Consider the following 13,584-nt stretch of genomic DNA (forward strand, 5'->3'; position numbering starts at 1 on the left):
CAACAGATTTACATCAGCCCTGTCATGGAAGAGCTTAAGGCGGTTCACATGGATCACCCTCTTGGGGCTCCTGCTTGTGCCCAGGTCCACCAGGTAGGTGACCTGACTCTTCCTTTCTAGCACTGGGTAAGGGCCACTCCATTTGTCCTGGAGTGCCCTGGGAGCCACAGGCTCCAGAACCCAGACTTTCTGCCCTGGTTGGAACTCCACCATTGCAGCCTTTTGGTCATACCAAAACTTCTGGAGCTGTTGGCTGGCCTCAAGGTTTTTGGTTGCCTTTTCCATGTACTCTGCCATTCTAGAGCGAAGGCCAAGTACATAGTCCACTATGTCTTGTTTAGGCTCATGAAGAGGTCTCTCCCAGCCTTCTTTAACAAGAGCAAGTGGTCCCCTTACAGGATGGCCAAACAGAAGTTCAAAGGGTGAGAATCCTACTCCCTTCTGTGGCACCTCTCTGTAAGCAAAAAGCAGACATGGCAAGAGGACATCCCATCTCCTTTTGAGTTTTTCTGGGAGCCCCATGATCATGCCTTTAAATGTCTTGTTGAAACTCTCAACTAAGCCATTAGTTTGTGGATGGTATGGTGTAGTGAATTTGTAAGTCACTCCACACTCATTCCACATGTGTTTTAGGTATGCTGACATGAAGTTGGTACCTCTGTCAGACACCACCTCCTTAGGGAAACCCACTCTGGTAAAGATACCAATGAGGGCCTTGGCTACTGCAGGGGCAGTAGTCGACCTAAGGGGAATAGCTTCAGGATACCTAGTAGCATGATCCACTACTACTAGGATGTACATATTTCCTGAGGCTGTGGGAGGTTCCAGTGGACCAACTATGTCCACACCCACTCTTTCAAAGGGGACCCCCACCACTGGAAGTGGAATGAGGGGGGCCTTTGGGTGCCCACCTGTCTTACCACTGGATTGACAGGTGGGGCAGGAGAGGCAAAACTCCTTAACCTTCTGGGACATATTGGGCCAGTAGAAGTGGTTGACTAACCTCTCCCACGTCTTGGTTTGTCCCAAATGCCCAGCAAGGGGAATATCATGGGCTAAGGTCAGGATAAACTCTCTGAACGACTGAGGCACTACCACTCTCCTAGTGGCACCAGGTTTGGGGTCTCTGGCCTCAGTGTACAGGAGTCCATCTTCCCAATAGACCCTATGTGTTCCATTTTTCTTGCCCTTGGACTCTTCAGCAGCTTGCTGCCTAAGGCCTTCAAGAGAGGGACAGGTTTCTTGTCCCTTACACAGCTCTTCCCTTGAGGGTCCCCCTGGGCCTAAGAGCTCAACCTGATAAGGTTCAAGTTCCAAAGGCTCAGTTCCCTCAGAGGGCAGAACTTCTTCCTGAGAAGAGAGGTTCTCTTTTTCTGACTGTGTTGCAGTTGGTTTCCCAACTGACTTTCCTTTTCTCTTGGTAGGCTGGGCCATTTTTCCAGACTCCAGCTCTACTTTTTCACCCTGTGCCTTGCACTGTGCTCTTGTTTTTACACACACCAGCTCAGGGATACCCAGCATGGCTGCATGGGTTTTTAGTTCTACCTCAGCCCATGCTGAGGACTCCAGGTCATTTCCAAGCAGACAGTCTACTGGGATGTTTGAGGAGACCACCACCTGTTTCAGGCCATTGACCCCTCCCCATTCTAAAGTTACCATTGCCATGGGATGTGCTTTAGTCTGATTGTCAGCGTTGGTGACTGGATAAGTTTTTCCAGTCAGGTATTGGCCAGGGGAAACCAGTTTCTCTGTCACCATGGTGACACTGGCACCTCTATCCCTCAGGCCCTCTACACTTGTCCCATTAATAAAGAGCTGCTGCCTGTATTTGTGCATGTTAGGCGGCCAGGCAGCTAGTGTGGCTAAATCCACCCCACCCTCAGAGACTAGAGTAGCTTCAGTGTGGACCCTGATTTGCTCTGGGCACACTGTTGATCCCACTTGGAGACTAGCCATTCCAGTGTTACCTGGATTGGAGTTTGGAGTGGAACCTTTCTTGGGACAGGCCTTGTCTCCAGTTTGGTGTCCAGACTGGCTACAGTTTCGACACCAGGCCTTTTTGGGATCAAAGTTTTTACCCTTGTACCCAGGATTGTTTTGTGAAGAGGCTCTGGGCCCACCCTCCTGTGCAGGTTTTTGGGGTCCTGTAGAAGACTCTTTACTATTTTTATTTTTGGCTGTCTCACCACCTTTCCCCTGGGGAGGTTTTGTGACCCCTTTCTTTTGGTCACCCCCTGTGGAAGTTTTGGACACCCTTGTCTTGACCCAATGGTCCGCCTTCTTTCCCAATTCTTGGGGAGAAATTGGTCCTAGGTCTACCAGATGCTGATGCAGTTTATCATTGAAACAATTACTTAACAGGTGTTCTTTCACAAATAAATTGTACAGCCCATCATAATTACTTACACCACTGCCTTGAATCCAACCATCTAGTGTTTTTACTGAGTAGTCTACAAAGTCAACCCAGGTCTGGCTCGAGGATTTTTGAGCCCCCCTGAATCTAATCCTATACTCCTCAGTGGAGAATCCAAAGCCCTCAATCAGGGTACCCTTCATGAGGTCATAAGATTCTGCATCTTTTCCAGAGAGTGTGAGGAGTCTATCCCTACACTTTCCTGTGAACATTTCCCAAAGGAGAGCACCCCAGTGAGATCTGTTCACTTTTCTGGTTAAACAAGCCCTCTCAAAAGCTGTGAACCATTTGGTGATGTCATCACCATCTTCATATTTAGTTACAATCCCTTTGGGGATTTTCAACATGTCAGGAGAATCTCTGACCCTATTTATGTTGCTGCCACCATTGATGGGTCCTAGGCCCATCTCTTGTCTTTCCCTCTCTATGGCTAGGATCTGTCTTTCCAAAGCCAATCTTTTGGCCATCCTGGCTAACTGGATGTCCTCTTCACTGGAGTTATCCTCAGTGATTTCAGAGTTGTTGGTCCCTCCTGTGAGGGAACCAGCATCTCTGACTATTATTTGTGGAGTCAGGGCTTGAGAAGCCCTGCTCTCCCTAAGTAGGGCTGGAGGGGGGGAATTTCCCCCCAAGTCACTATCTTCATCCTCTGAGTTGCCATCCTCAGAGGGGTTGGCCTTTTCAAACTCTGCCAACAGCTCCTGGAGCTGTACTTTGGTAGGTTTGGGGCCCATTGCTATTTTCTTTAGTTTACAGAGTGACCTTAGCTCTCTCATCTGTAGATGGAGGTAAGGTGTGGTGTCGAGTTCCACCACAGTCACATCTGTGCTAGACATTTTGCTTCTAAAAGTTGGAATACTTTTTAAGAATCTAAAACTGGTTCTAGAATCTAATTCAAACTTTTACAAACTTTTAAACTCTAAAAGAAATGCTAAACAGGATCTAACACAAGGCCCTAGCAGGTCTTTTAAGAATTTAGAAAACTTTTCAAATTGCAAAAATCTATTTCTAATGACAATTTTGGAATTTGTCGTGTGATCAGGTATTGGCTGAGTAGTCCAGCAAATGCAAAGTCTTGTACCCCACCGCTGATCCACCAATGTAGGAAGTTGGCTCTGTATGTGCTATTTCAAAGTAAGGAATAGCATGCACAGAGTCCAAGGGTTCCCCTTAGAGGTAAAATAGTGGTAAAAATAGATAATACTAATGCTCTATTTTGTGGTAGTGTGGTCGAGCAGTAGGCTTATCCAAGAAGTAGTGTTAAGCATTTGTTGTACATACACAGACAATAAATGAGGTACACACACTCTGAGACAAATCCAGCCAATAGGTTTTGTTATAGAAAAATATATTTTCTTAGTTTATTTTGAGAACCACAGGTTCAAATTTAACATGTAATATCTTGTTTGAAAGGTATTGCAGGTAAGTACATTAGGAACTTTGAATTATTTCAATTGCATGTATACTTTTCAAGTTATTCACAAATAGCTATTTCAAAAGTGGACACAGTGCAATTTTCACAGTTCCTGGGGGAGGTAAGTTTTTGTTAGTTTTACCAGGTAAGTAAGACACTTACAGGGTTCAGTTCTTGGTCCAAGGTAGCCCACCGTTGGGGGTTCAGAGCAACCCCAAAGTTACCACACCAGCAGCTCAGGGCCGGTCAGGTGCAGAGTTCAAAGTGGTGCCCAAAACGCATAGGCTAGAATGGAGAGAAGGGGGTGCCCCGGTTCCAGTCTGCCAGCAGGTAAGTACCCGCGTCTTCGGAGGGCAGACCAGGGGGGTTTTGTAGGGCACCGGGGGGGGGACAAGCCCACACAGAAATTTCACCCTCAGCGGCGCGGGGGCGGCCGGGTGCAGTGTTAGGACAAGCGTCGGGTTCGCAATGGAAGTCAATGAGAGATCAAGTGATCTCTTCAGCGCTGCAGGCAGGCAAGGGGGGGCTTCCTCGGGGAAACCTCCACTTGGGCAAGGGAGAGGGACTCCTGGGGGTCACTTCTGCAGTGAAAGTCCGGTCCTTCAGGTCCTGGGGGCTGCGGGTGCAGGGTCTTTTCCAGGCGTCGGGACTTAGGTTTCAGAGAGTCGCGGTCAGGGGAAGCCTCGGGATTCCCTCTGCAGGCGGCGCTGTGGGGGCTCAGGGGAGACAGGTTTTGGTACTCACAGTCGTAGAGTAGTCCGGGGGTCCTCCCTGAGGTGTTGGTTCTCCACCAGCCGAGTCGGGGTCGCCGGGTGCAGTGTTGCAAGTCTCACGCTTCTTGCGGGGAGATTGCAGGGTTCTTTAAAGCTGCTTCTTGAAACAAAGTTGCAGTCTTTTTGGAGCAGGTCCGCTGTCCTCGGGAGTTTCTTGTCGTCGTCGAAGCAGGGCAGTCCTCAGAGGATTCAGAGGTCGCTGGTCCCTTTGGAAGGCGTCGCTGGAGCAGAGTTCTTTGGAAGGCAGGAGACAGGCCGGTGAGTTTCTGGAGCCAAGGCAGTTGTTGTCTTCTGGTCTTCCTCTGCAGGGGTTTTCAGCTGGGCAGTCCTTCTTGTTGTTGCAGGAATCTAATTTTCTAGGGTTAAGGGTAGCCCTTAAATACTAAATTTAAGGGCGTGTTTAGGTCTGGGGGGTTAGTAGCCAATGGCTACTAGCCCTGAGGGTGGGTACACCCTCTTTGTGCCTCCTCCCAAGGGGAGGGGGTCACAATCCTAACCCTATTGGGGGAATCCTCCATCTGCAAGATGGAGGATTTCTAAAAGTTAGAGTCACTTCAGCTCAGGACACCTTAGGGGCTGTCCTGACTGGCCAGTGACTCCTCCTTGTTGCTTTCTTTGTTCCCTCCAGCCTTGCCGCCAAAAGTGGGGGCCGTGGCCGGAGGGGGCGGGCAACTCCACTAAGCTGGAGTGCCCTGCTGGGCTGTGACAAAGGGGTGAGCCTTTGAGGCTCACCGCCAGGTGTTACAGCTCCTGCCTGGGGGAGGTGTTAGCATCTCCACCCAGTGCAGGCTTTGTTACTGGCCTCAGAGTGACAAAGGCACTCTCCCCATGGGGCCAGCAACATGTCTCTAGTGTGGCAGGCTGCTGGAACTAGTCAGCCTACACAGACAGTCGGTTAAGTTTCAGGGGGCACCTCTAAGGTGCCCTCTGGGGTGTATTTTGCAATAAAATGTACACTGGCATCAGTGTGCATTTATTGTGCTGAGAAGTTTGATACCAAACTTCCCAGTTTTCAGTGTAGCCATTATGGTGCTGTGGAGTTCGTGTTTGACAAACTCCCAGACCATATACTCTTATGGCTACCCTGCACTTACAATGTCTAAGGTTTTGTTTAGACACTGTAGGGGTACCATGCTCATGCATTGGTACCCTCACCTATGGTATAGTGCACCCTACCTTAGGGCTGTAAGGCCTGCTAGAGGGGTGACTGACCTATACTTGCATAGGCAGTGAGAGGCTGGCATGGCACCCTGAGGGGAGTGCCATGTCGACTTACTCGTTTTGTTCTCACTAGCACACACAAGCTGGCAAGCAGTGTGTCTGTGCTGAGTGAGAGGTCTCCAGGGTGGCATAAGACATGCTGCAGCCCTTAGAGACCTTCCTTGGCATCAGGGCCCTTGGTACTAGGAGTACCAGTTACAAGGGACTTATCTGGATGCCAGGGTCTGCCAATTGTGGATACAAAAGTACAGGTTAGGGAAAGAACACTGGTGCTGGGGCCTGGTTAGCAGGCCTCAGCACACTTTCAATTGTAAACATAGCATCAGCAAAGGCAAAAAGTCAGGGGGCAACCATGCCAAGGAGGCATTTCCTTACACAAGCCCATCCCAAACCTCTGTGGACGGAATGATAGAAGCGCAGGAAAAAAAACATATGCTATGCTAATAAATTTCTTAGAGAAGCTTGACCCACTTCAGTGTCTGTTTTGGCATTTGAATCGATACAGTAGTGCCTGGTAAAAGTATGTACAGATCTCCATGTGGCAGCTTTGCAAATCTCGGAGATAGGTACATTCTTAAGGGCTGCAGTCACTGCTTTCCCTCTCGTTGAGTGAGCTTTAGGCCCAGCTAATAATTGTTTGTTATCCAATTGATAAGTAGTCAGAATACATGAAACTATCTGTCTAGAAATAGTCTGTTTTGAAGCAGCCTCCCCTGTCCTCATATGTCCATAGTTAAACAGACGATCAGACTGTCTGATTGACCTAGTCTTATCAAGGTACAATTTGAGCACAGTCTTAAGGTCCAGGGAGTGCAAAGCTTTCTCCACCGGAGTAACAGGTTTAGGGAAAAACGTTGGAAGGGATATCGTCTGATTAATGTGGAAGTCCGACACCACCTTCGGCAGCAACAATGGATGTGTCCTCAGAACCACTCTTATCGTGGAAAAACGTGAAGGGTTCCCTCGAACATAGAGTCTGAATTTTGCTGACCCTTCTAGCAGAGTTAATAGCTACTAGAAAAGCTGTCTTCCACGTAAGGTGTTGGAAAGAAGCTTTGTGGATGGGTTCGAAAGGGGAGGCCATGAGTCTAGACAAGACCACATTCCATTCCCATGGAGGTGAGGGTTTCTGAATTGGTGGAAAAACTTTCTTCAAGCCCTGTAAGAAATATTTAACTACTGGCATAGCAAAGAAGGATCTCTGAGAGGGTGATTTACGATAAGCTGTAATGGCAGATAAATGTACCTTAATCGACCTCGCAAGATGTAACAGGTAAGGCAAGATAACCTCTCCTCCTGGGCCAAAATAGGATTGTGATCGTGCTGCCAGCACCACATGTAGAACCATTTTTAATTGAACGCGTAGGAGCGTTGCGTAGAAGGTCTTTTAGACTCCTTTAAAATATTCATACATTCCTGCGAGAGCCCTAGATGTCCATATTGCAAGAATTCAGGAGCCACTCTGTCAAGCTCAGTGAGGGAAGGTTGGGATGTAGAAATATCCCTGACCAGTCTATCAACAGGTCATTCCCTTGCGTCCCCGGACGGTAGAACCTGGATGCGAAGTCTGGGCATTTTTTGTTGACGCTATCTGCAAATAGGTCTAACTGAGGCTGACCCCACCGTTGGAAGAGGTCTGCTACGACCTCGTCGTGAAGGACCCAGTCGTGGGAGTCTATTAGACTTCGGTTTCGGAAATCTACTTCTGAGTTTTGCTTTCCCCTCACTATTAGCCAGTGCCAGATGGTTTGAGATTCCCAAGACAGGGAACGGGATCTCGTGCCCCCTTGCTTGTTTAGATAATACATCAAGTTGTATTGTCCGTCTGGACCAGAAGGGATTTTCCTTTGATCGATGGGGCAAACGATTTGAGAGCAAGGTGAACCGCTCTCAGTTCCAGTAGGTTGATAAGGTAACTCTGTTCCTTGCTGGGCAATAGGCCCTGAGCTTGGAGGGGGCCCAGGTGCGCTCCCCAACCCTGTAGTGATGCATCCGTTACCAGGGTGTCTGAAGGAGGGGACTGGTGAAAAGGAGCCCCCACCAACAGGTTATGTCCGCGCATCCACCATTGTAATGATATTAGAGCCCCAGTTGAAAGAGCTAGTCTGTCCTCCCATTGGGCTGTGTGTTGATTCCACTGATCCTCTAGAGCCTCTTGAAGAGGCCTCATATGTAGCCTGGCGTTCGGGACAATGAAAATGCAGGAGGCCAGGGAGCCAAACAGAAATGCTACCTGACGGACCCTAGGTCTGAGAGTGCAGAGAAGAGTGTGAACACTTCTTTATTATTGAGGAGTCGTTCCTCTGAAGGATACACTCTTTCTAGTTTGGTATCTACTATTGCCCCCAGATAATGAAGGGTCTGAGTTGGCCTGAGAGTAGACTTCTGGAAACTGACCTGCAAACCCAGAGAGCTGAACGTGCTCAGAACCAGGGTGAGATGGTTTACAGCCTGCTCTGCGGTGGTAGCTTTGAGCAGCCAGTTGTCTAGGTATGGTTAAATAAAGTTTTCTGTTTTCTCAAGTGTGCCGCTATCGTTGCCACACATTTGGACAATGTCCGAGGGGCTGATTTTAGTCCGAAGGGCAGCACTTTGAACTGGTAGTGTTGAGATGCAACTACGAGCCAAAGAAATTTACGATGTTTGGGTATAATTGGAATGTGAAAGTACGCATCCTGTACATCTATGGAGCACATCCGGTCTCCTCGATGTAGCTGAGGGAAAATCTGATGAAGAGCCAGCATTCTGAATTTTTCTTTTCGGATTTATTTGATCAGATGTCTCAGATCTAGAATGGGTTTGAAGACCCCTTCTTGGCCTTTCTTCTTCACCAGAAAATATTGGGAATACACTCCTTTTCCCCGCTGAGCGAATGTAACCGTTTCTATCGCTCTTTTCTGCACCAGGATGCAAACTTCTTTTCGCAGTATCTAGTAATGAGCAGGCGCTGACCTCGTTGGCATTGGAGAAGGTGGAGGAGATTTGAACCGAAGAGAGTAACCAATCTCTACAATGTTTAGCACCCATTTGTCTTTTGTAACGGTGTGCCACTCGTGAGCGTAATTGGTAATTATTCCCCCCCCCCACTGGAGTGGTGGACAGGGTTAGGGGAAGCGAGTCCTCATTGTTTTCCCGCTGCCTTGGGAGAAGATTGATGTGGTCTACTTGGAGCGAGGTTTCTTGCAGTTTTGAAGAAAGAAAGGCTGCCCCTGCTTCTGTTGTGGCCTCTGGGACCAGTGAGGGGCTTAAACCCTCTGCTGAAAAGGGCGCTTGTCATAAGGCCTGTACCTACTTCTATATTCTCTTTGCCTATCCAGGCCCACTGCCTTCATAGTGTCTACCCCTGATTTCATCCTCGCCATCTCATCGTCAGTGTGTGATCCAAATAATGAGGTTCCACTGAACGGAAGGTTCAAGATTCTGTGCTGTGCCTCTTGCCTCAATCCTGAGGCGCAACCATGAAGACCTCCTTGCACAAATGCCATGTGCATAGCCATGAGTCGCCAAATTTCCGCCGTCTGCAGCAGCACTAATCACTTGATTGGATACTAAACTCCCCTCTTGCGGGATCTCCTGAAAATCTTGCCTATCTTATCTAGGCAATTTGTCAACTAGTCTGTTCAGGGAGTGCCACAAGGAACGGTCGTACCTTCGCAGAAGCACTGGAGACCTTCAAGCATGCTGCTGAAGTGCCACACATTTTCCAGCCCAATGAGTCCAAATGTTTATTCTCCTTGTCTAGAAGAACTGTAGATGTCTATGCCACAGAATGAGTCTTCCGGGCAGCAGACAGAATCCGGAGGAGGATCGACTAAGGAACAAAGGATCCTGGTCTTGGGCTTTATATTTCTTTAGTATCCGAGCCGGAGCAGAATGAAGGCTAGCCGGAGTAAGAAACGTGTCCATAGCCGGTTGCAAAAAACCAGAGGCAGTAATTGCCTAGAAGAGGCACGTTGATGCAGGGTCTCAAAGATCACGGACGATGACGTAGTCAGCTCTGGAATTTCTATGTTCAGTTTTCCCCTCTGACCAAAACCTCATTGAAGGTGGTAATGTTGTCAATAGGCAATACTCTTGCTGGAGGCAAATTAGTCAAGGTAGGGGAGTTAGTCAAGGTAGGTGAGTAGTCTCTTATGGAGGACTCAGATGCGGTAGACCATGAGGGAGATCTCCACCGCCTTTGCCGTGATATAGAGGATCTAGATCTAGAACTTTTCCTGGATCATGACCTACTTCTTGTGGATGCCCTTGTTTGGCTGCATTGACGTCTAAGAGTGGGCTGGTCAGCAGCAGGTCTTGCGCGTTCAGATAGAGTTGTTGGTGAGGGCGTACGAGGCAAAGAAGCCGATGGTGAGTAGAGTCTAGAGTATTGAAAATCTGGCAAAGCCGGAGTTTTATTCAGACTTTCGAGCCACCTTGGAGACAGATTTATAGGTGATATATGTGTTGATGAAGCTCTAGATGCCCTTGAAGAATCCATCCACAAAGCTTCTTTACAACACCTTACATGCAGAAGGCCAGACTCAGGATTTATAGGTGATCTTTGATGGGGCTGGTATGCAGAGAAGCCCTTTGCGAGACATATGTTACAGGAGAAGGCTGTCTTGACGTCGATCAAAGTTGTGTTGCCGTCAACAGGGATCCATGGGTTTCTGCAGTCAAGCGAGACCTTCCAGTTTTCTCAGCCCTCTATGCCGCATGCTTCAACGAGCAGTGAGCCGCAGCAGGAATGTGCCTCGAATTGTCTCAATGTCGTACGATGCAGGGACCTTGACCTAGTTCTTGAGGTCGGCTTTGACGGCGGATGCCCCGACGTCCTCAGATGATGTGTAGTCTTTGACTTCGTGCGAGTACTGATGTACCTGCTCGACGTCGATCGGTGTGCAACCGTCGCCTGGGAACTACTCCGATGAGGGGGTAAAGGCTTTGACGTCTTTTCTTTCGACATCACTTGTGTTGCCGTCGACGGTGGTGTGCTCTTTGACACCCGGTGATGTGACGATGGCAGGGATGACGTTGACGGTGAACAGACAGGAACCTTCCTACCTGCCGACGTCGATCTAGCTCGCCGTTGTGTACATTCCTTGTAAACTTTCTCCCTTTCATGAAGACCATGTAATCGAATCCTCGCTCTGTCCTTGAGTCCTTTTAGACAGATTCTTGCAGTGTCTGCAGGTGTCAAGAGAGTGACTGAGGCAAACATACTATGCACACAGAGTGTGGATCTGACTGGGCCTTCTCCCCATAAGAGGGACATTTCACACAAAAATGAAGGCATTTTTGTGAGAAAAAAGTTGCCTCTCACTCAGGAGAACTGTAGAAACGTAGAATAAAACAGAGAAAAACACAGTCTTGGTAATTTGTCTGGTCAAATAACCAGAAGAATTAGAGCTCAATGCTCCAGGATCCTCACAGAACAAGCCGGAAAAAAGAAATGACCTAAATGTGAACCAACCGTTACCTCACTCTCACCCCTAGGGCATGGTGGGATACTGGAGGTGCTCAGGGTCTTAAAGGCACTTTGCCAATTTTGTTTGGTTCTGCTGTGTTAACCTGCATGCAGTCTATTGGCTAATAATGCTCTGTTATTTTCAATGTAGTTTTTCTCTTTTAAGATGGATTGTTTATACTTTCTATGCCTTCTGCTTTGTCTACAGAAAGTTTTTACCTTTAATTGAAGATTTGAATTTATGTTTTAAAAAAACAAAACAAAAAAACTCCAAATAAAGAAAGCATTTTTAGGCTGTTTCTCAACATAGACTGCATTGCTGTTTACACATGTATATATTATTTATGTGTTGAAATTGTCCTCTAAAATGTTATTTTTCATAGATATTTCATACATATACATGTGTGTTGGTATATGCTCCACTGTCCCCGCATGTGGGCAGGAATATTCAGTGTTTATGACTATTGATGAGGATCCCCTGGAAGAGAACAGGGTAGTTTGGTCCTTGGGGCTGGGGGAGGGATCGGGGTAGTTTGGTTTTTGGGGTGGGGAGTCGCAGTACTTTTGTTTTTGAGGGTGGAGGGTCAGGGTAGTTAGGTTTTTGGGGGTGGGGTACTTTTGTTTTTGAGGGTCGAGAGTCAGGGTAGTTAAGTTTTTGGGGGCTGGGGAGGTCGGGGTAGTTTGGTTGGAGGGGGATTGCAGTAGTAAGGTTTTTGGAGGTGGGGTGGGGGGGTCAGGGTAGTTTGTTTTTGGGGGTGGGGGAATCGGGATAGTTTGGTTTCTGGGGATGGGAGTATCGGTAGTTTGGTTTCTAGGAGTGGGAAGATCTGGTAGTTCGATTTTTGGGGTTGGGAGGATCGGGGTCGTTTGGTTTTTTGGGGGTGGGAGGGTCGGGGTCGTTTGGTTTTTTGGGGGCGGGAGGATCGGGGTCGTTTGGTTTTTGGGGGGCGGGAGGATCGGGGGTCGTTTGGTTTTTGGGGGGAGGGAGGATCGGGGTCGTTTGGTTTTTGGGGGGAGGGAGGATCGGGGTCGTTTGGTTGGTGGGGTAGTTAGGTTTTTGCGGGGTAGGGGGCGGGTAGTTTGATTTTTTGGGGTGGGAGGATCGGGTAGTTTGGTTGGTGGGGTAGTTAGGTTTTTGAGGGGTAGGGGGCAGGTAGTTTGGTTTTTGGGGGTGGGAGGATCGGGTAGTTTGGTTTTTGGGGTTGGGAGGATCGGGTAGTTTGGTTTTTGGGGTTGGGAGGATCAGGGGAGTTTGGTTTTTGAGGTTGGGAGGATTGGGAGAGTTTGATTTTTGGTGTGGGAGGATCACGTAGTTTGTTTTTTGGGGGTGGGAGGATCGGGGTGGTTTGATTTTTGGGGGTGGGAGGATCGGGGTGGTTTGATTTTTGGGGGTGGTAGGCTCGTGGAAGTTTGCTTTTTGGGTGGGCAGGAGGCGGGTACTTTTGTTTTTGGGGGTGGGGGTCTGGGTAGTTGTAGCATTAGGGGTGGGGTACCTCTGGGCCTTAGGGCAGGTGGGTGGGGGGGGTTGCAAGTTAGAACCAACCATGCCGTTCCCACAAATGCCTTTACTAGGCATACTTTTACAATGAAAAATTGTTGTAAAACCATGCGTCACAAAAGCATTTGTGGTAACAGCGTGGACGTTGTTCCGACCCCGTTGTTCAGGTATGCGTGGTTCCAGCATTTGTTGTTCCAGCATACATTCATGCAAGTCATACAAAATGTTGATTATGCTGAAACAGGCAACAATTAATTTGGAAATTTGACTGCAATGGTCACTGAAAATAGATCATAGTACAGAGTTTAAAATATTTATTTTCAGCAAGTATACTTACATAAGAATGAACAATTATATTTTTTACTTTACACACCATCAAAACCATTGTCAAAAGAACTTACCACCAATAAAGATTATTCTCGAGCTGAGCACAGGTATAAAGGGCACAACAGTGCAATGAAACTATTCTTTCTCCCTGAAGCTCTGAGAAAGTCTGAGCAGCATGTTCCAATTTAGAAGCTACTGAGCTTAACGTTTCATCGACCCACGTAGCAACCTTAAGAAAATAAATACATTTATGCAATTTTTTTCAAAAGTAATGTTATCAACATAACTTCATAACACAATTAAGCAGACAGAACACCCAATCATTACATAGCATCTGCATGCTCCTTGTAATTCCAAGAGATACAAACTAAAAACAAAGTCATTGTGCAGTTATATAATATTTAAACCATTAATTTGCAACCTATCCTAGTAAGGTTGCATATGGGTATTAAATGTGAGATCAGCTTTAAAAAAAAACAATTCCCTTCC

General features: G+C 47.7%; 1 protein-coding gene across 8 annotated transcripts in view; it reads right to left on the reverse strand.

Annotated features, from left to right (window-relative positions):
- The window catches only part of UBR5 (ubiquitin protein ligase E3 component n-recognin 5), a 1,605,594-nt gene that overhangs the window by 1,378,891 nt on the left and 213,119 nt on the right, over positions 1-13,584 (reverse strand). For all 8 annotated transcript variants that reach the window (XM_069220579.1, XM_069220580.1, XM_069220578.1 and 5 more), the window contains one exon: positions 13,170-13,324. In XM_069220579.1, the coding sequence (XP_069076680.1) occupies positions 13,170-13,324 (155 nt within the window). The remainder of the gene's footprint in view (positions 1-13,169; positions 13,325-13,584) is intronic.

This window comes from Pleurodeles waltl, chromosome 2_2 (genome assembly GCF_031143425.1).
Source record: "Pleurodeles waltl isolate 20211129_DDA chromosome 2_2, aPleWal1.hap1.20221129, whole genome shotgun sequence".
Classification (NCBI taxonomy): Eukaryota; Metazoa; Chordata; class Amphibia; order Caudata; family Salamandridae; genus Pleurodeles; species Pleurodeles waltl.